This window comes from Condylura cristata, unplaced genomic scaffold (genome assembly GCF_000260355.1).
Source record: "Condylura cristata isolate star-nosed mole 26May11 unplaced genomic scaffold, ConCri1.0 scaffold00018, whole genome shotgun sequence".
NCBI lineage: Eukaryota > Metazoa > Chordata > Mammalia > Eulipotyphla > Talpidae > Condylura > Condylura cristata.
Genome location: NW_004567119.1, coordinates 4,462,685 through 4,485,860, shown reverse-complemented (window position 1 = coordinate 4,485,860; position 23,176 = coordinate 4,462,685). Strand labels below are relative to the sequence as shown.

At 53.5% G+C, this 23,176-nt stretch overlaps 1 protein-coding gene across 1 annotated transcript in view; it reads left to right on the top strand.

The window, feature by feature from the left end:
- The window catches only part of LOC101634631 (mastermind-like protein 3), a 252,504-nt gene that overhangs the window by 182,465 nt on the left and 46,863 nt on the right, over positions 1-23,176 (top strand). Inside the window, exons 2-5 of the mRNA XM_012726754.1 lie at positions 14,925-15,898; positions 15,986-16,445; positions 16,624-16,876; positions 17,808-17,865. Coding sequence (XP_012582208.1) covers positions 14,925-15,898; positions 15,986-16,445; positions 16,624-16,876; positions 17,808-17,865 — 1,745 coding nt within the window. The remainder of the gene's footprint in view (positions 1-14,924; positions 15,899-15,985; positions 16,446-16,623; positions 16,877-17,807; positions 17,866-23,176) is intronic.

Sequence of the window (23,176 nt, the reverse complement as noted above, 5' to 3'; positions counted from 1 at the left end):
GAGATGTTTGCATGAAAAGCTTCATAGAAATGTCAAGTATTAGGTGTACCTGTTCATTAAATATTCATGTGGCGGGAGAAGGCACCAATGCATTCGCTGAGCAGTTTCCTTAATGCCTTTACTCCTGGTGACCAACTGTTTTATAGGCTTAATCTGCTTAATCCTTTCCATGAGAGATAGTAGAGGTCACACGTGAATATGCCCAATTTCAAGTTAGGAATTGAGGGGCAGGAAAGTTTAAAAGAGCGATTAGAGTCACAAAGATGGCTCTGGGCCCAGTGTGTGACGCCAGTGCACAGCCCCCAGCTCCCAAACAGAGCTCCTCTCCTGTGCAAAGTTGCTGCTACCAGCTTCTGGATTTGAAACATAAAGAAGAAATTACTAAATGCGATTCCAGGCGAACTTCGCATAATGCGCTTCTGTGACACTTCATAGTAATGAGATAATTAGCATGGGTACAGTATTGGAGTATACATATTCTGGTAAGTTACAGCTGTAAGAAAGAAATCAGCAATGGCCATTAATCGCTGCGTGTTCATTCTGTACGAATCTCAGACTAATGGTGAAGCTCAGAGTTTCAACCAACCTAAGACAAATGTTACAGTCATCGTTTCTGCCGTTTAGATGAAGACTTTATGAATACAATAGGCTCTCTGTAATTTAAACTAATTTGGGCAAACAGCTGCCTGAATTGAGAAAAATCTGAATTGAAGTACAGTAGTAAATAGCTGCTACATGTGGAATATTTAAAAGTAACAAGTGCAATTCAAGCTAGACTATCAAACTGTTAGTAAATAAACATCCTTGGGGAGCAACTTTAATTAATATCTGAGAAGAATTCATAACACATATATCAATGGTTTATTTAAATTTGAGTCTCTTGAGTCCTTGAGTCCTTGAGACCTATTTCTGTCTCAAAGAGTTTAAGTATTCCTCTTACAATCATTATTATACCTATTTTTTTACATAGTAAGCTAAGCTCTTTTTTTTATATACATAAGGATAAATATCAGGTTGGCCTCTAGCCAAATTCCAGCTAAAAGCAAAATTAGCAGGAATTGGATTAAACAGGTTTTACCACACAATGCATAGAAATAGCAGTGAGCTCAAACTTTTTCATTCTTTCAATTTAGGAATTAGTTACATGTTTAGAAAAGAACCACAAGGGTGAAGGGAGACCTAAAATGTCAGTTTGGTTCACCTTCCAATTATATCCCAATTAACCTAGAGAGATTTAAATTCCAGCCTGTTAGAACTATATACGATTATTATTTTGTCCAGGAAAAAAAAAAAAGAGTCAGGGAACAGGCAAAGGACACCCACAGAACGTGTAGCAGGGGCACGAAATAGTGTGAGACTCTATTGTGTGGGACCCCCTGGCCCTCCAGGCCCAGTGCTAAGCCCACACTTAGACCCCCGTCACCTGCCCCTTCTAGTTAAGGCCTGGCAAAGTGGATGACAGAAAAGGTGGCCTCTCTGCCTCACGACTGCCCGGGGCCTAGCTGCAAGGGGCATCTTCAGGTCCTCCGTGCAACTAAGGCCATCCACGCAGCGTCATTCAAGATGGACAGGGAGAAGTCCCGCGACCCTCGGCGCTCACCCAGTTAGCCACGGCGTGGTGGTGCGGCTGAGTGTGACGCGCCGGGAGCCTCCCCGAGTCGCTAAACGGCAACACCCAGGCCAGCGCCAGCCTGCGTCTGTCATTGAAACAGGGCGTCCCTGGGTCTTTGCAGTCCTCAGCTCCGACTGTGCCCCCCGAGGCCGAGTATGTCACCCACGAGTGCAAAACTCTCTTAAATGAACCGTGTTAACACACTTGGCTTTTTGAAGTTAATTGTGGATAGGACTTCGATGTAATTTTTCTTCTGAATTTGCTAAAGCAGAGAAACTGTGGCAGAACATGAATGAAGTCTTGCTCTCTGGCTTAAATGGGGAGCTCGGCTACTCGGTAACTACCTGCCCATGCGGCTGCCGGCTGGGCTGACAGCGCCTTCCAGGGTGAGTCATCGATGAGTCCAGCATCCGAACAGAGACTCCGTTTGAGCTGGAACAAATGGTGGGCGTGGAGCAGCCTGGCCCTCTCGTTTTATAATTGAGGAAATGGAGGTCCGGAGAGGTTAAGTAACCGCTCCCCGGTCACATAATTAAGTTTGCTCCGTCGCCATGCCTTAGCGAGGCCTGCGAGACGCCACACGCGCAGCTCTGCTGTCCAAGTTCCTGACATTCTGTTGGGTGCACTCGGGTATTTTAAATACAGAGTAGCACGTGCACCGGGAAATGCGCAGCGAGGGTGACCCCCGGTGAGATCACCGCATCCCCCAGACGCCTTTGTGTTCTGCTCTTCCTGATGTGTGATGTTTGGTTGGACAGAGGCAACCAAACAGTCCGTGCAGTAAAAATCCCCCTTCCATTTACAAGCACGTAACTTCAAACTCTTTCCTAGAGTGAGCGTACACAGTTACCAACACCCTTTACTTCTGAAAGGAGACCAAGGTGGAGGAAAATCCGTCCCAGGAGAGTTTTAGAGAGTTAGCACCACACAAAGTTGGTGATTACAATATGCTGCAGACTTAACAGTAGCACCGTAGAAGCTGCATGAGTGATATTATCTGGGCTGGCCCTCCCTGGAGGCACAGGGGTTAAAGCGGCTCACTGTGAAGCAGTCAGCAGTCACTGCAGCATGAGCTCAGTCGCGGCCAGGGAGTGACCCACAGGGCGCGGCAGACCCCTCCTGTCTCCCCGCTGCCCCCCTCAACAGTGGATTTCAGTCGGCCTGTTCTGCTCCCCACTCTGTCTCTGGGGAATCCTCTCATCCTCCTTTACCACTTCCACATCTCTGGCCTGCACCCCAGTTCTTGTGTGCATAAATAAATAAATCTTTTTTAAAAATGACATCTGGACAGCTACTGAGGAAGATGACGCCATTGAAGTGCACACCTTTGACTCTTCACAGTTCGGGGACATTCTGAGATTTGAACAGTTTGGAACCGCGTCCAGGCAAAGTGACTGGTGAAACAGGGCCTCAGACTGGCACAGGCAATTTTGGCGCTCGTTCCCAGCTCTGCTGAATTGTGGGGTGACCCCGTCACTCTGCGCCTCTGAGGTCAGGGGACTTTCGTAGACAGTGGCCGCGCCTCGGGGAGCAGCCCAGGGGGGTGGGGGGGGGCTCCATCTGCCCTTAGACTTGTCTCAGGCCACACTTCTTTGCTAATAGTTAGGGATGAATGTGAAGTATGCTTTGAATTTGGGGGTAAAATCGGGAAATGCGCACTTTTAAAAATGTGTATCGGTAAACTGCCAAATGGCAATTGTTGTTAATTCTTAGCTTAAGACCACGTCTGTGTTGGATTGATCGGCTTCAGCCGCTTGCTTAATCGACCACTAGGGATGACACATTACAGGTTCCGTGGCATCCTGCCCGAAATTCGTGTGCCGAAGCCCTAATCACCAGGTACCTCAGGGGTGACTGCATTTGGAGGCTGGGCCGTTCAAAAGGTGTTTATGTTAAAAGGAGGCCACTGGTGTCCTTCTAAGAAGAGAAAACTTGCACACACGCCACATGAGGACCTTGGCAGAAGGCGGCCATATCTCAGGGAGAGACGCCTCAAAGGGAGCCCCCTGCTGACCCCTCCATGTGGGCTGTCCAGCCGGGATGCTTTACTGTGGCTGCCTGAGCGCCATAGACTAGAGATCACCTGTGCCGTCTTACCTGGGCGGGCTTTGTGCTTTCTCCTCGGGAGTCTCTGCCTCGCCGTTAATCTTTAACCCCTCAGCCTACCACCCTGCCCTCCGGGAGACTCAGCTGTTCAGAACTGAGCACAAGGCCTGTCCTGGGGCTCCAGAGCCCTGCGCCTACTACACACCAGCTCCTTGCTCCCCGCATCCTCCTTGCACTGGGTCAGAGGCTGACTCCTGGGCCAGACTCTGGGGCACGTCACTAGTATGTCCCGAGAGCCTGACCCAGACCCGGCACGCGGTAGGTGCCCCGTCAGCTGAATCCACAGGAACAAATGCACGCGAGACTCCCCCTTACAGACTGTTCCTCATTGCCGACCTCTGCAGAGCTGGGAGGACAGGCGCGCCTTTAAGCCAGCCGGCCGGTGGTGGTGTTTGTGTAAGCTGCCGTGACAAGGTCGCGCTCCGCCTGGGTGACTCACAGGGAAACTGGCGGGAAGTTCAAGATGGCGGCCTCCCAGGCTGGTCTCTTCCGAGGTGTCTTTGCTGGCTCTGGCCGGCCATCTTCTCCCTGTGTCGCCCCTCTGTGTGCGTCCTGGTCTCTCCTCACTCAGGCTGATTGGCGCCTACCCTGAAGACCTCTCTCTAACTCAGTGGCTCTTTAACGATCCCCCCTTGTTGCGAAGTGGAGTGTACAGACTACGTCAAGGTCACTGGCGAAAGTCCAGGTCGGTTCTTCCCCACCCATTGCCCACTGCCCCATTTGCTCACCGGTAGCAAACCCCGAGACTTGCACACCATGATGCAAGGTCCTCCAATGAAAAAAAATGAGAAAAAAAATATCGAAATAAATGATGTCGAGTAACAGATTCATAAGTAAATACCATCTCCGTAGACAGCCACCTGGGACATCCGGGGCGTCGCCTGGGGGCTCAGCTTGGCCTCTCGCCTCAGTGCCCGGCATAAACACCACAGGTTGCACCTCCTGGTGTGTCCCGAGGGCGAACGCACCAAGGACTCACCAGCTCAGTGACGCTTGGGGTAAGAGAACACTTTCATCAAGAAAGAAGCATGTTAGGGTAGTTGATTGTGATCTGAGGGGTCGGGAATCCCTGTCCCCAGGAATAAAGGCCCAGAGGATGGAAGGAAGGCAAGCAGTGTGCTGACAGCCGATGCTGCTGTCCTCGGGGAAACGCCCATCCTGGGCTGGCCAGGGCTTGGGGACCCAGGGATCTAAGTGGTCACGTGGTTCTGAGGTTGCATCTAGCCAAGAGATAAAACATTGGGGGCCAGAGGGCTCCTGTGCTCACCCCTGCTGGCGCCCTTCGGTTGGGGGGGGGGGGGGTTGCCTGGACTAGCAGGTCTGTCTGTCTCTCTGTCTGTCAGCTGAGTGGACAGAGAGCACTGGGCCTTGCACCCATGAGGGGTCCAGCCAGGCCGGTCTGGGCGCCCTGTGCCCACTGAAATGGCTGCCCACCCGCTGAAGTCTGCCCGAGGGGCGGGGAGAGGATGCTCGAGTTGCCCTGACTGTTGCTATAACAACAGCTTCTCGGTCTAATTTCTTTTGAAAGATGAATTTCCGCGGGTGGGTGAAGCCGGGCAGCCTCTGCCCGCAGCTGGGAGGCCCGTGCTGCTGCCAGAGCTGCTGCCTTGGCGAGGGCGTGCGGGCAGGCCCGCCAGGGGCTCACACCAGGTGCCGGGGGGTGAGGGGGCTGGGGGACGTGCAGCCCGCGGAGGGCACGCTCTCCCACAGAGAACACTGCCCTGGTCCTGCTGCTCTGTCTGTAAACAAAGTTGCTCTGAAGAGTGGTACCGGCAGCCATCGGGCCCTGAGCTTTCGGCTGGAGTCAGGCTCCATCCAGAAATAAGACGGCTCACGGGAGAGGGCAGGGTCTGGGGGGAGACAGTGACTCGGAAAGATTGAGAGAAAGAGACAGAGGACGGGAAGCTGGAATTCCCTTCCGGGAGTCAGTCCCAGCTCTGCCTTCCGCAAACCGCAGCTCACCGGAAGAGCCGTGTCCGACCCCGGGGAGGGACAGCGAGGCTCTTCATGAACCCTGGGACCTCCCTCCAGTTCGTTTCCGAGGGAGATGGCGCCCGCTGGGACCCCATCTGGGAGCCACAGGTCTGGGTGTGGGGGCTGTCGCCTCCCAGCTGGCAGGACGTCCGAGCCTGGGGCAGAGCCCGGCCCCCACAGGAGGCCACCTCAGAACGAGAATCTCTGGTTGAAAAGAAGGGGCACTTTGAGTCAACAATGAAATAAAAATATTCTCGACTTCTCCCCAAAGGAGCAAGAAGTCCTCAGCCTCCCCGAGCATTTCTCCTGCCCTCCCAGAAAGCAAATGGAAGCCTCCGCTCGCTTCTGAGTTATGCAGCCTGTGCTGTGGGTGAAGTGGATCTAATCGGATCTTTTCGTTTGCCCTCTCCCTCCCTACGGCTTTGCCTCCTTCCTCACCAGCCTTGTTCCCTGGCATTTCTTCACAGCGCTAAATGAAACCCCACTAGGAATTTCAGGTTGTAATACAAGGTCACGCACCAGGCATGTCTGAATACATAATGCACACCCCCTTCCAGTACCGCTCTCCAGAGATAGTCCTAAGAAAATGGTTTCTCGTCCTTAGAAACAAATGGGATGTGCTGTGTGTGTGCCGACGTTGGTGAGAAGCAGCAGGGTTCAGGGCCCGGGCTGTGGATTCTCGGGGCTCGGGTGGAGCTGGGGGGAGCTTTTCCGACAGCAGCCGACCAGGAGGCAGCCAGCTCCTGGAGGAGGTTCACACCCGTGCCCCCCTGGGTGCCATGGTCGTTGCTTCTCAGCACGTGCTACTTTGCAGCCATATTTCCTGGAGAGGAGCACGGGAGGCCGAGAGGGACAGAGACCGGGAGAGACTCTGCTGAGTCCAGGGCTCCACACGTGTCCTGCAGAGCCTCCAGCAGACTTGCCCAGAATTTCAGGCGAGGTTGCTCCTGTGGCATCAGGACAGGCCTCACCAGACACACAGGAAACGAGGCGAGAGAACAGGCCGAGCACAGATTGACAGGCAGGTGGCACGGGGTCGAGCTGTGTGCGCTGAGACTGACTTCCCAGCCTCTCTGAGTCCACTCCTCATCCCCCAGGGGACGACCGTCAGGACGCGTCAGGGGAATAAATAGCGTCAGGCATTTGGCTTGACGCCCCCGAATAAGCTACTTAGGATATTGTGTGACGACAGTAGCTTGAGACACTTCATCTGTCATGAATGAAATTCTCTGGTAAAAGCTTAGAAGTTTGGTGCTTTCTACTTCAGCCTGACTCCGTGCAGGGAGGGAAAAGTTCCCGTCACTTCTGAAAATTGCTTCAAAGCCCCCCAGATGTTCCCGATGGCTCCCGACGGCCCTCCTGTTCCAGTGGGCTGGGGCTCAGCAGTGTCTCGGCAGCTTCTGTGGAATTCAAGATCCGTGAGGTTTGAGATGCCCCAGTTCCTTAGCCCTGTTGATGGGCTGGCCCAGAGTTTCACCAATTAACAAAATGACCTTTCTGTTGGTGTTGGGCTTCTATGTGAACCTTTAAAAAAACATCAAACCAACAACCTAGTGTGTCAGAAATTTCACAGAATTCTTAGTCCCTATCAAAATTTCTAAGAACTGTACCCTCTGGGTCAACCACCTCAGAGGAATCCGTGGTTTTGCTCAGTTTCTTTGGGGAACTCTGCCTCCTAGTCAGGCCCCGTGTTGGCTATCAAATCGGAAAGTTTGGGAAAAGACCAAAAAGTCCACATCTTAGTAGTTGGGTGGTCACCAGGAAATTGAGCATGGGAATACCCTCCAAAGGTCCTCCCTAAAGTGCCGAAATCTGGAAGGTGCTTCTGTATGTGTTCTGCTCACTGTTCATATCCTATTAGGTCACCTGGCCATGTGAGTTCAGGGTCACCCACCAAATGCATGAAATAAGCCAGCGAAAGGGACCCACATTCAGTGACCGCTGTTAGAACGAGACGAGATCATGTGAAAACTCATTCCATAGTTTGACCAGAGCAACGCAAGATGACCAGAGTGTCCTCTTGGGCCTCTGAATAAGTGATAAGCACTTGGGGCAGCTACGGAGCTGATTCCCAAGTCACCTTCGAGTCTGGGAAATATGCATGTCTAGTAGTTGGTGAGGGGAGCTCGCATGCGCTCTGTGGAGGGGATGCTTGGAGGGCGGAGACCACTGGACGCCTCTGTTCAGAGATTCAAAACTCAACTGAAAATCCCTGGAACCTGGGGTTCAGGTGTTTGTCAAACCAACAGCATTGGTGATACAAGGTGAAGTCTCTTACTCCCCTCCCTGGGTGTTCTCCCCATAGACACTGAGGGGACATCCCACAAGCTGCTTCCAGCATCCTACTGTGCCCCAAGTCTGTATACACACCCTCACCTCTGCAACACTACAGAGGTCACAACGTGCCAAGCCTCTGACCCTACGTGCTGCAGTCCCTGGGGAGCAGTCATTCTTTCAGTGTGTGAGGAAAGCAGCACTTGGGAGTGAGTAGGGTCTCTTGAGGGTTCACGTGGGAGGGGGTGAGGGAGGAGGGCTGGGACAGTCAAGAGAGACTGTGGTCGGTAACGTCTACACAGAACCATAAAGGAAGATCGAATTGGTCGGGTGAAGACGCTAGATAATATGGTAATAAAATATGCAGAGCCTCAGGGAGACTAACCGCTGTATGTGTGAAGCCTGCACATAGTGGCGTGTGGCTGAAGGTTCAGAGCTGACAGGTGTTGGAGGTCAGGGGAGGAGGCATGCTGGAGCCCGTCGCTGAGGGGGGCGGGGGTGTGGCGCAGCAGAGGCCCCACAAGCAGGGGCAGTGTCAGAAGAGCTGTCAGTGGAGAACGGGCGTGAGGAGGCTCACACGTGTGAAGAGAAGCACGGCCGTGTGCAGGGACTGGTGGGAGAGGGGTGCAGGGGGCGGAGAAGCCACGAGGAAAGGGGTGAAGGTCTGAACTAAGGGCCGGTGGCTTGCGGGTAGAAGATGAGAAAAATTCACAGATGAGGGAACAGACAGTTCTTGGGGTTGAGTTGTGTGTGGGTGGTGGGAAGAGGGTGGAATCGGTGTGATTCCTGAAACAGTCTGAGAAAGCGAATCACGCTCACGGAGCCAAGGCATTGAGGGGCGTCGTGTGGACCACAGGGTCACACTGAATCCGAATCCCTGCGCCCCCCCGCCCGCTCTGTGATTTCGCACTTGGTGGCACCTCAACAGCGGGAGGCCCTCTCCCAAGGGCTCATCAGAAAACCACCTTTAGAGCCATTGGCAGGACGTGGCCCCCACTCTCCCACTCCCCCCCCCATGTCTTCGTCAACACTAGCTTCATCATCGTGTACCCCAGCCCTGTGATCCTGCCCGATTTAATTCAAAATAGGGACAAGACAGTTTTTCTTGAACTTACAATCACCACCAGAAGTCTACAAGGTAGAAGAATCTCCTCACCATGGACAGGCTGGCCCCGGGAAGCCCTAAGAATCTGTGGGGCGTTAGGGACCCACTGTGTCAACAGAGACGTGGCCATCTTGGCTGTGTCTTTCCCTGTCCTGGGAGTGATCCCCCTAGCTCCAGATCACTTTGCCCTGTACAACCTCAGACCAGCACATGACTGGCCCCAAAGGTTTGTCGTCAGATAAAATACGATCCTATGAGAAAATGCCTATAACCCCAGAGGCACAGCTAGTCTGACACTGTTCTTATTACTGCTGGTCTATGGTCAGATCGCTCCTCCCAAGCCACCTCTCTCTCTCACACACACATACCATACCACACCACACCACACCACACCACCACACACACCCTACCACACAACCCCACCACACAACCTCACCACACCACATCACCACACACACCCTACCACACAACGCCACCACACAACCCCACCACACAACACCACCAACACACCCCACCACACCACACCACCACACCTCACCACACCAGCCCACCACACAACCCCACCACACAACCCCACCACACAACCCTACCACACGTCACCACACCACCCCACCACACCACCCTACCACACAACCCCACCACACCACACTACCACACACACCCTACCACACAACCCCATCACATACACCACACCACACCACACCATACCACACCACCCTACCACACACACCATACCACACCACACACACCAGTTTCACAGAAACACCAGCCATCAGCCCACACGGTAGAGGGAACACTCAGGCTGAAACCCTTTGGAGGAGGAATTGTGTCCTTCAGAGTCGCATCCTTGTGACAACGCCCTGTTGTCCCTGGCACTGGCTGAGCAGCTGACCTCAGTGGGAGGAAGCATTTGGGGGCTACGGCAGTAACAGGACTGGGGGGCTGCTCAGTCGGGGACTGATCTTCCACAGGGCCAGGCCATCCTAAGACTCCCGCTTCGTAAGGCGCCAGGGACCTTCTAAGACTTGGGGGCAGTGAGGGGCCGGCAGGGCCCGAGGGCGGGCAGCTTTCTTGCTCGCTGAGCCCGCTGGCTGGAGGACAGTCGGCCTGGACCAGGCGGGTCTGTGCCCCCACACTGGCCCCCAAGAGAGACATGAGGAGAGAACGAGACTCTCGCCCGCCCTTCCACAGCTCGCACCAAGGACGACGAGGCAGCAGCAGGGCACTGGTCACTTGGCTCTTTTGGCTACAAGTAAACAAAACATAAGAATTGTCATGTAACTTCCTCAGTGACATCTTTCTTACAGCCCCGAACATGGAAACATGAGATATGTGTGGAGATTTGGGTTCGGGGGGCGGGGGTGGTTCAGAGCCTCAAGGAAGAGCAGGGCAACGCCCGAAATGCACCTGACGGGAACCCGGCCGTGGCGCCTGCCCCTCGACGTGGGCCCTGAGCCTGGGCACGCGGGATGGCTGGGCGGGAATGCCAATGTGACCGTTGCTGTTAATTTTCAAAAAGCTTCCCCAGGTGCTGGGAAAACATTAGGGATTTGCCGCCAGGGAACTGAAACATGCTGTGCTGACTGGGGTGTGGAAACCCACACACGGCCTCTGTGCCGTCCTCGCTCACGCTTCCCCTCGATCTTAAAAGCACTAGCGGCTGGGCAGTCCTGCGAGCTTTGAGCTTTACGGGGTTGTGCTCTAGGTCTTGGGGGATGTCGGAGAAAAAAAGTGACAGCGGGCATGACCTCGCTCCTTAATTCAACCTTCTCGGGGTCAAAGCCCGCTCGTAGGAAGGGGGTGGGGGCAGTCGAGGGGTCACGTTGCCTGTGGAAAGGTGGATGTTTGTTGACTGTTGCTGATCAAAAACACGTCTAGGCGGGTGTGAGAAGGTGGAAGGAGCTGTTGTCTCTGCAAGGAAGCAAGTCCTAGGCACTGGGCGCCCTGGGAGGCCGAGTGTGGAGCTCCAGGCGCCCTGGTGGGGTGTCAGGTCCCCTGGCGGGGTGTCAGGTGCTCTGGCCGGCCAAGCATGGGGCTCCGGGTGCCCTGGCGGGCCACGCGTGGGCCTCAGAGCCTCCCTGCCCTCTAGCTTCATGTTCATGGCCACCCCATTTCACAGATAAGGACACCGAGGCTGAGGAGAGGTCAGGCCAGTGTTCCGGGTGCGCTCGCTCAGGGCATTCATGGGGTGCACAGCGAGCGCCCGACAGTCAGCAGTGGGCGGGATCCAGGCCTGGCATCGCTGGCCTCTGCCGTCCCTTCCTGTGGGCTTGCCCCAGGCTTCTGCTTCTGTTTCCCGGCGCTCACTGCCTCCTCCAGGGCCCCTCTCACCCTGGACCTTGGGGTTCTCAGCCAGGCCTCTCTGCCGCCCGCTCTCGGCCACCTGTTTCCCCGCGGAGCGAACAGCACTCACCTTTACACGTGCCTCCCGCCCCGTCCATTTCTTAGCCTAGAACAGGAGGGTGGGCTTGGGCAGTCCAAGCAAAGGCGGGTTCATTAGGACGTCAGGGTGGCTCAGGAGGGGACCAAGGCCTTGTCTCCCTCAGGCCCTCGGCCGGGGCTCTGGAGCTTGCCCCTTTCGGACGGAGGGAGCGAGCCCCTGTGCCCAGAACCCTGACCTCCTGGGCCGCCCCATGACGTCACTGCCCTCGGCTGCTGCCTAGTGGGGTGGAGGGAGGCAGGTTTCCCTGAAGTCGCGCGGTGTGTCCCGGGGGCCATCCAGGGTCCCTGCCACGCGACGCAGATGGGGTTGGCGTCGTTCAAAACAAGATCGGGAACCAGGGTGAACCTGGAGTTTTGCTCAAGGACCTTTCTGTTTACTTTTAAAATAGAATTCTCTACTCATGAAAGAACAGCGATCAAGTGACTCTTCTCGGAATCCCCCACGTCATCTCCAGACAGGTTTCGTGTACTCAGGCCTCCCTAGAACCTGGGGGCTCCACTTGTGCGTGCCCCGAAGTGGGGGGCTGGCGGGAGCCCTTCTCTCCTGCCTTGCTCGTGGAACATAACTATTGTTTAAGATTGCTTAGCTGTTTAACAGGACGCATAGAGAGCTTTAAGATTCAGTACGTTCAGGTAAATCCAGCTTCGTCCCCGCCACCCAGGCCTCGCCTTTCCACTAAAGTCAACGATGGAAAAGCTGTATTTCATTTTCTTTTTCAAGTATAAGCAATTAGGTGCATGAATTCATCTCCTCCTCCTTCAATACTGTGTAGAGTTTTCCTTCCTCGTGTTTCCATTTTTCTTTCTAACCCATCACCTGCATGGCTTTTGGTTAAAACACCGCATTGCATATTTGCTTATTCGCTTACTTCCTATGTGTCCTTTGTCTCTGTCACCAATTCTGGTTTCCCCACTGCCATCCGGCATTCCCCCTGGATGCTTCTCCTCCCTCCTTCTAACCTCAGAAATCCCACTTCTGTCCCCAGTGTCTGCTAGTTTATAGTTATTTTGCTTTATCAGTTCACCCACTTTATTCCCTCACATTTCTCATCTATGTGAAATCATCCCTTGCCTTGATCTTTCTGGCTCACTTCACTCTGGATATTAACTGGGCTTCTTAACTGAGCCCACTTGGGTGAACTAACACTGGCCAGAGTAGAGATCACCTTAGCAAAATGCAGCACCCACCTGCATAGGTGGATTAAAGAAGGTACCTCGCCCTCCTGGTGGCTCAGTGGGTTAAAGCACAGCATTAAGAAGAAGCTAAGGCAACTCTAACATGAGTTCGATCCCTGCCCGCCCCGGAGGTGACCCACATGGTACGGCAGACCTCTCCTGACCCGCCCGTTGCTCCCCTCAGCAGTGGACTTTCTCAGTCTGCCTGTTCTGCCCCCACTCTGTCTCTGGTGAAGCCTCTCACTGCCCCTGAGCCTCTGGCCTGTACCCCAGTTCTGTATGCACAAATAAATAAATCTTTAAAAATTAGAAATAAAAAAAAAAGGTACCTAATGTAGTGGGGGTGGAGAAGGCATAGAAGAGAAGCCAGCTGAGAAGATGTAAAAACAAAGGACCACCAGAAGGATGGTTATTTTCTTTTCCAAGAAAAGATAGTAATATGTGCAGTACCCTTGAGGTAGAAGGAAATTCAGCACATGAAGCAGAGTTTTAGCAGAACGATAGAAAAAGTGTGACATGGGTGTGGGGCAGTGGTGCTGAGCAGAGAGGCAAAAGGATAACCCTGGGTGGGCGAGCAAGTGTGCATTTTATTCCCAAGACAACGGGAAAGTTGTGCAGTTGTAAACAGGAAGGGAAGTGTGTTTTCTGAACGAGGTCGCAGCAGGGAGAATAGAGACTGGTGGAAAGCAAAACAGTGACTAGCGGAGGCGAGGCCCAGGGGCCATTGTGGATACTGTGGTCACCATCGAGCAAGGGATGATGGTTCCTGGCCTTGGGCACAGCAGGGAGGGTGGAGATGAGCGGGCATAGTCCAGGGATATTTGGGTGCAGAATCCAGAGGACCTGGTGACTGGTGGCGTGGGGCGTGTCAAGGTGCGTTCGTTTCTGGCTCAGACAGCTGGGTGGCTACTGGCCTACAGAGGGCGCAGGTAAAGCTCACACCTGAGGAGCAAAAGACACGGGCGTGGAGCCAAGTCGAGCCAGAGGGAACACTGAGTGAGTGGTCCTGCTTCAGGGCGCCCAGTGTGAACTGGGCCGCCTGTCTATGGGGCCTCAGCCGTGTGCTTAAAATTTAATTGTGCTGCAGGCTCACACAAAAGGGTCAATAATGGGCTTATTTACAGAAAGGGGAAACGAAAAGGAAGAACCCAGGGAAAGAGAGAGAGATACAAGCTAGCTAGAATATCTTGTGGGCTTGGCTGACTCGGAGCTCTAGTAACAAATGGTCGGACCCCATCACACGGTCCAAGAGCCGTTGCCTGAACGAGAGAGAGCGCTGTAGCAAATGGCGCCCTGTTTATCCCCAAAGGCCCAGAATGCCTGCTGAGCTCCGCCCTTGGGTCCTCGCAGTTCTCTCCCTGGTACTGCCGGGAGCTGTAGTCTCCAATCGCTGGAGTAGGGGGCGGAGTCCAGAAAGCTGGAGTAGGGGTGGGGTCCACAAGACTCTGCAGAGCTCCTTAACAGGCTCAGCAGAGAAGGCGGGTGCATCCTCGGGCTCCTCAGCCTGGAGAAGATGGCTGGCGGGGCGGTAGCTACCTGCAATCACGTAGACGAGCGTGTAGAGAAATGGTGAAAACAGAGCAGTGAAAGGCCCATCATTTGGGAGGAAGAAAGGAGACTCTGAGACTGAGCAGAGCAATGTGAGAGAGAGCAGAGGGAGAGGAAGAAGGGATCTGGGGGGAGGATCCCGCGGAATTGTGGCACCCAGCAGCAGTGTGCTCTTAGGACAGGGTGGGTCCCCCAGCACAAGGCGCTGGGAGGTCACGTCCAATACGAACTGAAAGGGAGTTTGGGGTCCCATTAACCACTGATCTTCAACTCTGTCTATTCATAGTGTTAAATACCATATTCTCACTGGGGCTGCAGTGTCATCTGACGTGTGGTTGACTTAATTCCCAGTGAAGATGTGACAGGGACCTAAGACAGGCGGTAACATCTTCCTCAAGTGGGATCCCTGTTGGCTCAAGCCGCACCACTGGCACTTGCTCGGAGGGTCGCAGAGGTTCTTCCTCGGAGAGAGGCCCTGCCCGGCACGGTCTCCTGTCCCCCACCCTCCCCTCTTTGTGTGTGTTGTCTCTTCGCCTTGGGGGGTTGAGCTTCTGTTACACTCTTCCCTGCGAGGACGTGAACAGAAGCCCGACCGTTGTGTAGTCAGAGACCAGGTCTTTCCTAGATGCTCCGCTCATCAGCCACCACCCGGACATGTAGTCACCCTATTTCTCATTTCCTTTCCAGCTACAAGAGACTGTGAAAAGGAAGTTGGAAGGAGCCCGATCCCCACTCAATGGAGACCAGCAGAACGGTGCTTGCGATGGGAGCTTCTCCCCCACTAGCAAGCGGCTGCGGAAGGACCTCGCCGCGGGGATGGAAGCCATCAACAACTTGCCCAGCCACATGCCACTGCCTTCGGCTTCCCCTCTGCACCAGCTGGACCTGAAGCCTTCCCTGCCCTTGCAGAACAGCGGCCCTCACACTCCCGGGCTCCTGGACGACCTCAGTAAGAACGGTCGGCTCCCCGAGATCAAGCTTCCTGTCAACGGCTGCAGCGCCCTAGACGAGAGCTTCACCATCTTGCAGGGCAAGGACCTCAAGCAAGAGCCTCTGGACGACCCCGCCTGCATAGACACATCCGACACGTCTCTCTCCAATCAGAACAAGCTGTTCTCAGACATTAACCTGAATGATCAGGAGTGGCAAGAGCTCATAGATGAACTAGCCAACACGGTTCCCGAGGATGACATACAGGACCTGTTCAACGAGGACTTTGAGGAGAAGAAGGAGCCAGAGTTCTCGCAGCCAGCGACCGAGACCCCGCTCTCCCAGGAGAGCGCGAGCGTGAAGAGCGACCCCTCCCACTCCCCCTTCGGCCACATGTCCCTGGCCTCTCCCCAGGCCAGGCCCTCTTCTTCCGGTCCTCCCTTTTCTACTGTCTCCACGGCCACCAGTTTACCTTCTGTTGCCAGCACTCCCGCCGCTCCAAACCCCGCCAGCTCACCGGCCAACTGTGCAGTCCCGTCCCCTCAACCCCCTAAGCCAGCCCACACCCCAGGCCAGGCCCCGCCGCGGCCGGGCACCGGCTATCTCCTCAACCCGGCGGCCCCTTCCGGGTCGGGGCCCAGCACGGACATGTCTCCTGCGGAGCAGCTTAAGCAGATGGCAGCTCAGCAGCAACAGAGGGCCAAGCTGATGCAGCAGCAGCAGCAGCAGCAGCAGCAGCAGCAGCAGCAGCAGCAGCAGCAGCAGCAGCAGCATTCGAACCAGACGGCGAGCTGGTCTCCTCTGGGGCCCCCCTCCAGCCCGTACGGCGCAGCTTTCACTGCAGAGAAACCAAATAGTCCGATGATGTACCCCCAAGCCTTTAACAACCAAAACCCCATAGTGCCTCCCATGGCAAACAGCCTGCAGAAGACGGCCGTGAACAACTACCTCCCGCAGGGCCACGTGAACATGATGGCCCAGCAGCCGAACAACCTGGGCTCCAGCTCCCTCGGCAAGGCGCACGGGCTGCTGTCCTACGGCAACACCAAGCCCCTGACCCACTTCAGCGCAGACTGGAGTCAGAGAGTGACGCCCCCCATGGCCAGCCCCGGCAAGGCCCCCCTGACGCCCTTCACGCAGCCGCAGCCACCGGCCCCCCCGCAGCCGCCGCCGCCCCGGGCCCACCTGAGCGAGGACCAGAAGCGCCTGCTTCTCCTGAAGCAGAAGGGAGTGATGACCCAGCCGCTGTCCTACGCTGCGCTGCCGGCCCACGGCCAGGTAAGCATGCGGGAGCCGCGCCGGGCCGGAGCCGGGTGTGCTCCGAGCCCGGAGCCGGCAGAGTCATCCGCGTGTGGCGGCCAGGTCTGGGTTTTCGTTTTCCTTTCTTTCAAGAGGCGGAAAGGGGTGACTTCCCCGTGCCGGGCTGCCTGGGCGCAAACTTCCCAGCTGCCCACAGCACATCGGGAGCCCCGTGATGTCAGGGTCTCTGGGTGGAGGCAGCCGGGGAGGCCACGGCGACCTCCGGGAGTCCCCCGCCCTCTGGCTGCTGTCCCCCGGGGGCAGCCCTGGACCTGCTGGGGTGGCAGGCGCTTTGGGGGCTCGGAAGCGGCCCCAGAAGGCAAGCGCCTCCGCGAGCTCGCTGGCGAACAGAGGGGCCCTCGATAAGAAGCCTGTTGCCGAGGCTTCTTGGAAGAGGTGCTTTGAGCCAGGTGCCGTGGGACGGAAACCGGGCGCCGGTGCCCTGGGCTCAGGGTCCTCCGGGACGTCCCGCTGCTGCTGTTTTTGTCATCAGCCTCGTCAAGGGCAGGGTGCGGCTTAGGGGCACGCTGTGCTTCCCGGGGAGGGGGCTAGCTTGTCTAGAACTATTCGGCACTGACGCATCTGTTGCTGGGCTGCGGCGTGAGAGGTTGTGTCATTCCTGTGATTTGGGGGTGCGGGAAAGCCTCTTCCACGCTGGTCCAGAATTTGGTGGTGACACCTGTTGCCAAATCAACGTGCTCGGCCGCCCTCCCCATCGTCTGCCCCCGACGCCCCGCTGGAGGGCTTGGGGCCCTGCAGTGAGGAAGCCTGCAAACGGTGACGTAAGTGGCGTGGCGTGCACGTGAGTGAAGCAGAGATGACCTCAATAGAAGGCTTCTCAGAGGGCACAAAACAACGAACTGCCGCTCCTGCAGCAAGGTCATTACTCTGGCCGGTCCCTCATAACTGTGCTGCCTCAAAGCTCAGCTCTCACTGCCTCAGAGGTGTGCTGAGGTCTAAGACCATCCTCTACCTGTCGGGCCTGATTATTCTAGAATTCCTGCAAACTAGATGATAGTAGATGTGTATTTGTCTTGAATTCCATAAAAATGTTTTTTCAGTGAGTTGGGGGATTCCTGCAGTGTTGACTCCTGGGCCATCATTTGCTCTCCTAGTCCTGACCAGTGTAGCTCACAGCCCTAACCTTGCCACCTAACCCATCACCTCCCTAGCCCCCCGGGGGGCGTGGGGGGCTTGTGCTTTCCCACTGACCTTTATGAGGGAGCCCCATCGCTTCATGTCCAGTTGCTCTTCTGGGCCCCGGCCCTCTCGAGGTGCTGACGTTTTGTTTTTGGGGATTTTGCAGAGCACCTGGTTTCTGAGGCCCTTCTGTGCAAACAGGCTGTAAGCAGCGCTACCCGCTGTCCGCAGCCGACACGCCCGAGGCGTGGGTGGGGAGGTAGTGCGGGCAGGCCCTGCATCAGTCTTCTGCCTCTTGTCCCGTCGACACGGCCCCCTCCGCGCCGACCCCACCTGCTCCGCCTGATGGAAGCTGCAGGGCTAGAGGTGGTGCTGGCCTGCAGAGACAGGCCCAAGCTCCATGGCTTGGTTCCCAGCCTTCCCAGCCCAGAACCTCACAGCGGCCTCTTGCCTGTACATGCCGGCCTGCTCCAGAGAAGCTGTCTAGGGCAATAAAGACAGCTTGGCTGGCATCTACTCAACGGGTAGCCTCAGTAGCCGGTAGAAAATCGTAATCAGAGTGCAAACCTTTAGGCTTTATCTGGGTTTCATTCAAAAAATCTCTGCCACGGGAAAGCAACCTCGCCACCCTTCAGTGTAAGTTCTAAAGCAGGCGGAGTGGCAGGCTGTGTTTGGGGGGCTCGGGGCCGCCCCGTGTGTCCGTGGGTTACGGCATCACAGCTGTCAGAAAGGCCTATCGTTCCTCTTAACACAGACTGCGCTCCTACGTTGGCTGTTTCGACGCCAGCCTCGGTAAAGCATTCCCCGCGATGACGCATCCAGCTCCCCCGCACTGCGGCGCGTGCCCGCAAACCCGCCTCTCACCCCACCCTCACTAATGGCTTTTGGGTTTGCAAATTTGGGACAAAGTTCCTGTCTGTGCTGGAACGGGCATGCTGACGGCACCCGCTGCGGGCCCACGCACTGGCCTGCTTTCGGCTCGCTGAAGCCTGTAGCTGCAGAGGTCGTGTTCGCGTGTGGGGTGAAGAAACAGTGATGGCTTCCGGGATTGAATCTGCGAGCTCCGCCCTTCCCCTCTCACAAGACACGTTCGAGGTGGACACAATCTCCCTTGTTGTGGCCTCTTTAGAATAATCGTTTCTTAACTTCATAAAGAACTGCCAAGCAAAAGCACATTTTTAATGAAATATTAACTCAGCAATGTTTGAAACACGCTTCAGAATACATATATAAACATGTGAATATCTTTCTGCAAACACACCACTTATTTCATGCTTTTATCTGATTGTGGAGCAGTATTTACATAGCTCTCAGAATAGTTAATTACACTATAGGCAGGTACATTGCACAAACACTAGCAGGAATTACAGGAGAGGTAGAAAAATATAATTATGTATAGGTATAGTTCAGATCTGTTTTCTGCTTGTCACCGCTGAAAATTCACTTTGTTCTTTGTTGCCCACAAGCTGTGATCTGCGTTTGTTTTCATAAGTGACACGAACACCAAAGCCATGAGCAGGAGACGGTGGGACGTTCATTTCAAGGTGTTTACTTATTTGGGACATTTGTAGAAAATGCCTTCCTCTCAGGAGTAAATAGAAATTTACTAAGTTCCTGGATATTTCAAAAATAGAGAAAAACCAACCAAATTAATTCCAAAATTTTGAATAGGTTCTACCTAGTAATTCTGCTTCTCAGAATTTCTGAACTGGACCTTATAACTGGAGAATTATATGCAGAGATTGTGTGCGCGGTGTTGTCTATGTGAGCTAAAAATTGAAACTGATATAAATATTTTGGGAAAATAAAAACACGTAAGGATCCTGCCATTACTGGTTGATATGGCTTCTACGCATAGCTTGTCAGACGAGTGGGGCGGGAGGTCCCTGCTGTCTGCGCATCACTGTGCAGATAGAGTGGATACGTGTAGACACATCCTGAAGTGTTAGGGCTGCTGCTTCGACCTGGTGAGGGCATGCGTGGTCAGGCTACTCTTCTTTATACTTTGCTGCCTCTTCTGTCCTTTTCATCATACACATACACTATGTCCTACCCCGAGAAAAGTACTGTTAAGGAAAGGAAATTCTCTCTTTAAAAAAGGTTTAGACTTTGCTAATTCTTTCTTTTGCTAATTGTTTTTTGTTTTTTTTAATCCTTGGTTATCCAATTTGCCAGTTGGATGGAAGTGATGCCATTATTTTCTGTTCATTTACGTGTATTAGTTTCCATTCCCAGTTCACGGGCTGGTTGTGAAATCCTTCCCCACACTCATGCTCCTTCCCTTTTCCCACCTCTTCACCCATCACCGTCATCTCTGAATTCCTATAAAATTTCAGCTCAAATAGTGAGAGTGAAAAAGTATCCATAAAATTTCTCCTCTTAAAAGCTTTCAGACCTTCTCTGGAATCTGTCTCTCTATTCTTTCTTTGATCATTCGCCCTTCCTTTTTTCACTTCTGGAACTATTTTTCATCCTGTATTCTACCTTCTGGATTGCTCTTTAGTTTTTTTAAATATGTGGTTCTGTGATTAAGTAACCAGAACTAACTTTGAGCATGCCTTTCCTAACCTTGTCACTGGTCAAGAACAGAAGTTCATTCTCTCAATCTCAGTCTCTCTCCCTCCCCCTCCCCCCCCCCACTCTGCTCCATTTTGCATAACCTAACACTGTCTCTTAAACATCAGGATGTCATTTGATAGTCATTAACAAAAATGTGTTTACAGTTGATTATGGGCTCCACTGGAGAGAGCAACAGCACAAATAACACAGAGCTGCTCTTGAGATGAAATAGAAGAACTGGAAAAGCAGGTCCTCGTGGAATCCTCGGGTAGGAGGTGGTTGTCTCTACCAGTGCAACAACAGTGAGGTTGTGGGCAGCAGTCGGGGCCTTTGTGTCTGACAAACACAAAACACGTGAACAGCCATGACAGAAGCCAGCCAAAAGCAGATGACAGCTTGCTGCTCAAGGAAGAGTCTGAGACACGCGGAGCCCGACAGTAATTCCTCCATGGGGGAGGGGGAAGTGAATTCTTTCCAAAATGGGATGTTAATTTTTAGCAGAGGAGCATGTAGATCACTCTCTCCTTGGGTCTTTCTGTGGTGTCCTCGGGATAGATGGGAATGAGCCCATAGAGGCACACATTTTACAAGATGGCGTTCCCTTTCAATTTTATTTTACCAAAATGTGCCGGGCGCCCTGTGGGGCATGTTATTATAAGCTCTGCAGCCATGCAATACCCGCAGAAAGAACAGAGTCCCTATACTTACAGCCTGGAGGAAATCCCTTCCAAGGTTCGTTTTCTGTGACTTGGAAAACCTGGAGCCCTTCGTTCAGTCTCTTTAAAATGCACATTGTTTATTTGATTGAAATAATACATGACTTTCCTCAGAAAGCGGAAGAGTGCTCTAAAGGCCCGCCTCGCCCTGCAGGCGGGCGGCCTGCTTCCCCGAGACCACCGCTTGAGCCGTGAAGTTGCTCCCTCTCATTTGTCTCCATAAAGCGCCGTCTCAGTTTTTCAGCTGTTTCAGTCTGTACATACGGGCCTGTGCTCATGTACACAAGCCGTCCCCACACAGACCTCTCGTTTTTCTTTCCCAAACTCTCAGTATAACTAGATAGTAAGTACATTATGATTCTGAAATATTTCATATTTACGTGACTAATCTTTGCATAATGTCTTGCAATTTAGCTGTGTGACATCATCGGGCTGCATGGCCTTGGCTGTGCATCCTTTGTTTTCCCCAGAATCCGTTGCTGCCTTTTCTTGGTTTTTGGCGTGGTCTCTGACCTTCAATCCATCCTTAAACTTTTCCCCCTGTAAAACTTTCAGTAAGATCTAAAACATAAAATAATCTATTATCCTTATGATTTCTTTCCTTTTCATCTGCTCCCTTCCCACTTTCTTCTGCCCCTGGGGCACTCAGAAGTTCTTCTGTCCCGAGTTTTTACCACAGTCTTTAGCTTGACCCATCCTGCTTTATTTCTGGCTCCCCGGACTGCAGGATTAGATTTAGCTCTCTCTAAGCTGCTAAGTTGTTTACCACTCAGTCATCTGATTTTCATCTTCCAAGATTTCGTTGATACCCTTCAATCGCTATGGCCATCCCCAGCCTCTTTGTTCTTGAATGCATATGTCCCTTTTATTCCCCTGTTCTCTCTGTGCTGGGGTGTGGGCAAAAGCCACAACAAATGTGGGTGTTCAGTCACCCTAGACACCCTGTGCCTTTCAGCACCTTTCTGTTTTAATATCAAATATTACTTGATGTTGAATTGGATAGCTTACTACAAATTTCCCGTGATTGCACCTAGCATCTTGGGCTTTAACAGAGCTGACTTCATAAAACCTAACGTGCTGTCTTAACATAAAATTACAAATGTCAAATATGCGTATTCAAAAGCTCAGGCATCGACATGGTCTCCACACTGTTTTAGGATAAGATCTTGTGATGCCAGCCAACCGTTGAGTCATTTCTAGAATCCAGAAAATATTGACTTATTTGAAGGACAGTAAAAACAATTAGGCTCATGACCCTGACTGAGCCAATAGCACCTGGTAACTCAGATGCGAGGTAAAATATTGACAGAACACTCTTTGCTGACTGAATCCAGGGCCTCCCGGCTGAGGGGACCCCAGTGGGCAGAAGAGCTATAAAAACCTGGATAATAAATGAAAAGTCCCTGTGGGTCTAAGAAGACATTTCCCTACACATACTGGCGTTTATTTTGAAAATCCTGATTGATATTCTGTCAGCCTACGAAATCAGAGACGAAGAGTAAGCAGCAGGAAAGGCAAAGGGTTTAGGGAAGGAATCTGTGCTATAATGGGTGCTGTGGAAGAGAGAGGGGTCAGTGAACCCCTGTGAGAATGCTCTGTAAAGGTGGCATGGGGCAGCCATGGCTGTGTTTCCTGAAAGAGCTTACAAGCCATTAACGGTGCTTCTGAAACCTGTGAGGCTGTAAGAATCCCTCAGGGGACTCGCTCAAGAGCAGGTGACCGGATTCCGCTGCAGGCTAGGAACAGGGGTCTGTGGTGGGGCTGGGCCAGTGCAGGCCACACCACCTCTAACAGGCAGCGGAACCTGAGCTAACCCAGCCCACTCCGAAGGCAGCTGTGTCTGTTGCTGTGCTCCGTGCCTGTGGAGGCCCAGGCGTGGCAGTCATTGTCTGTGGGCGCTGACTGTGGGCAAGTAACATGGGAAAGTTAAGTCACTCTGTGCTTCATAGGCTTCTTTTGGGGGCGGGGGGGATTTTCTAAGAGATTGGAACTTGTGGATCCTGCTTGTTTTGTAAATCACAGAATTACTCTTTTTTTCTTTTTAAGATTTATTATTTATGCGCTTTAATCTGTGGCGCCACCAGGGAGGGCCCCCTCCTGTTGATGTTTTCTTTTTTTTTTTTTAAGATTTATTTATTTGTGCAGAACTGGGGTACAGGCCAGAGGCAGCGAGAGGCTTCACCAGAGACAGAGCAGGGAGCAGAACAGGCAGATGGACGAAGTCCACTGCTGAGGGGAGCAGCTGACAGTCAGGAGAGGTCTGCTGCGCCCTGGGGTCACCTCCGGGGCAGGCGG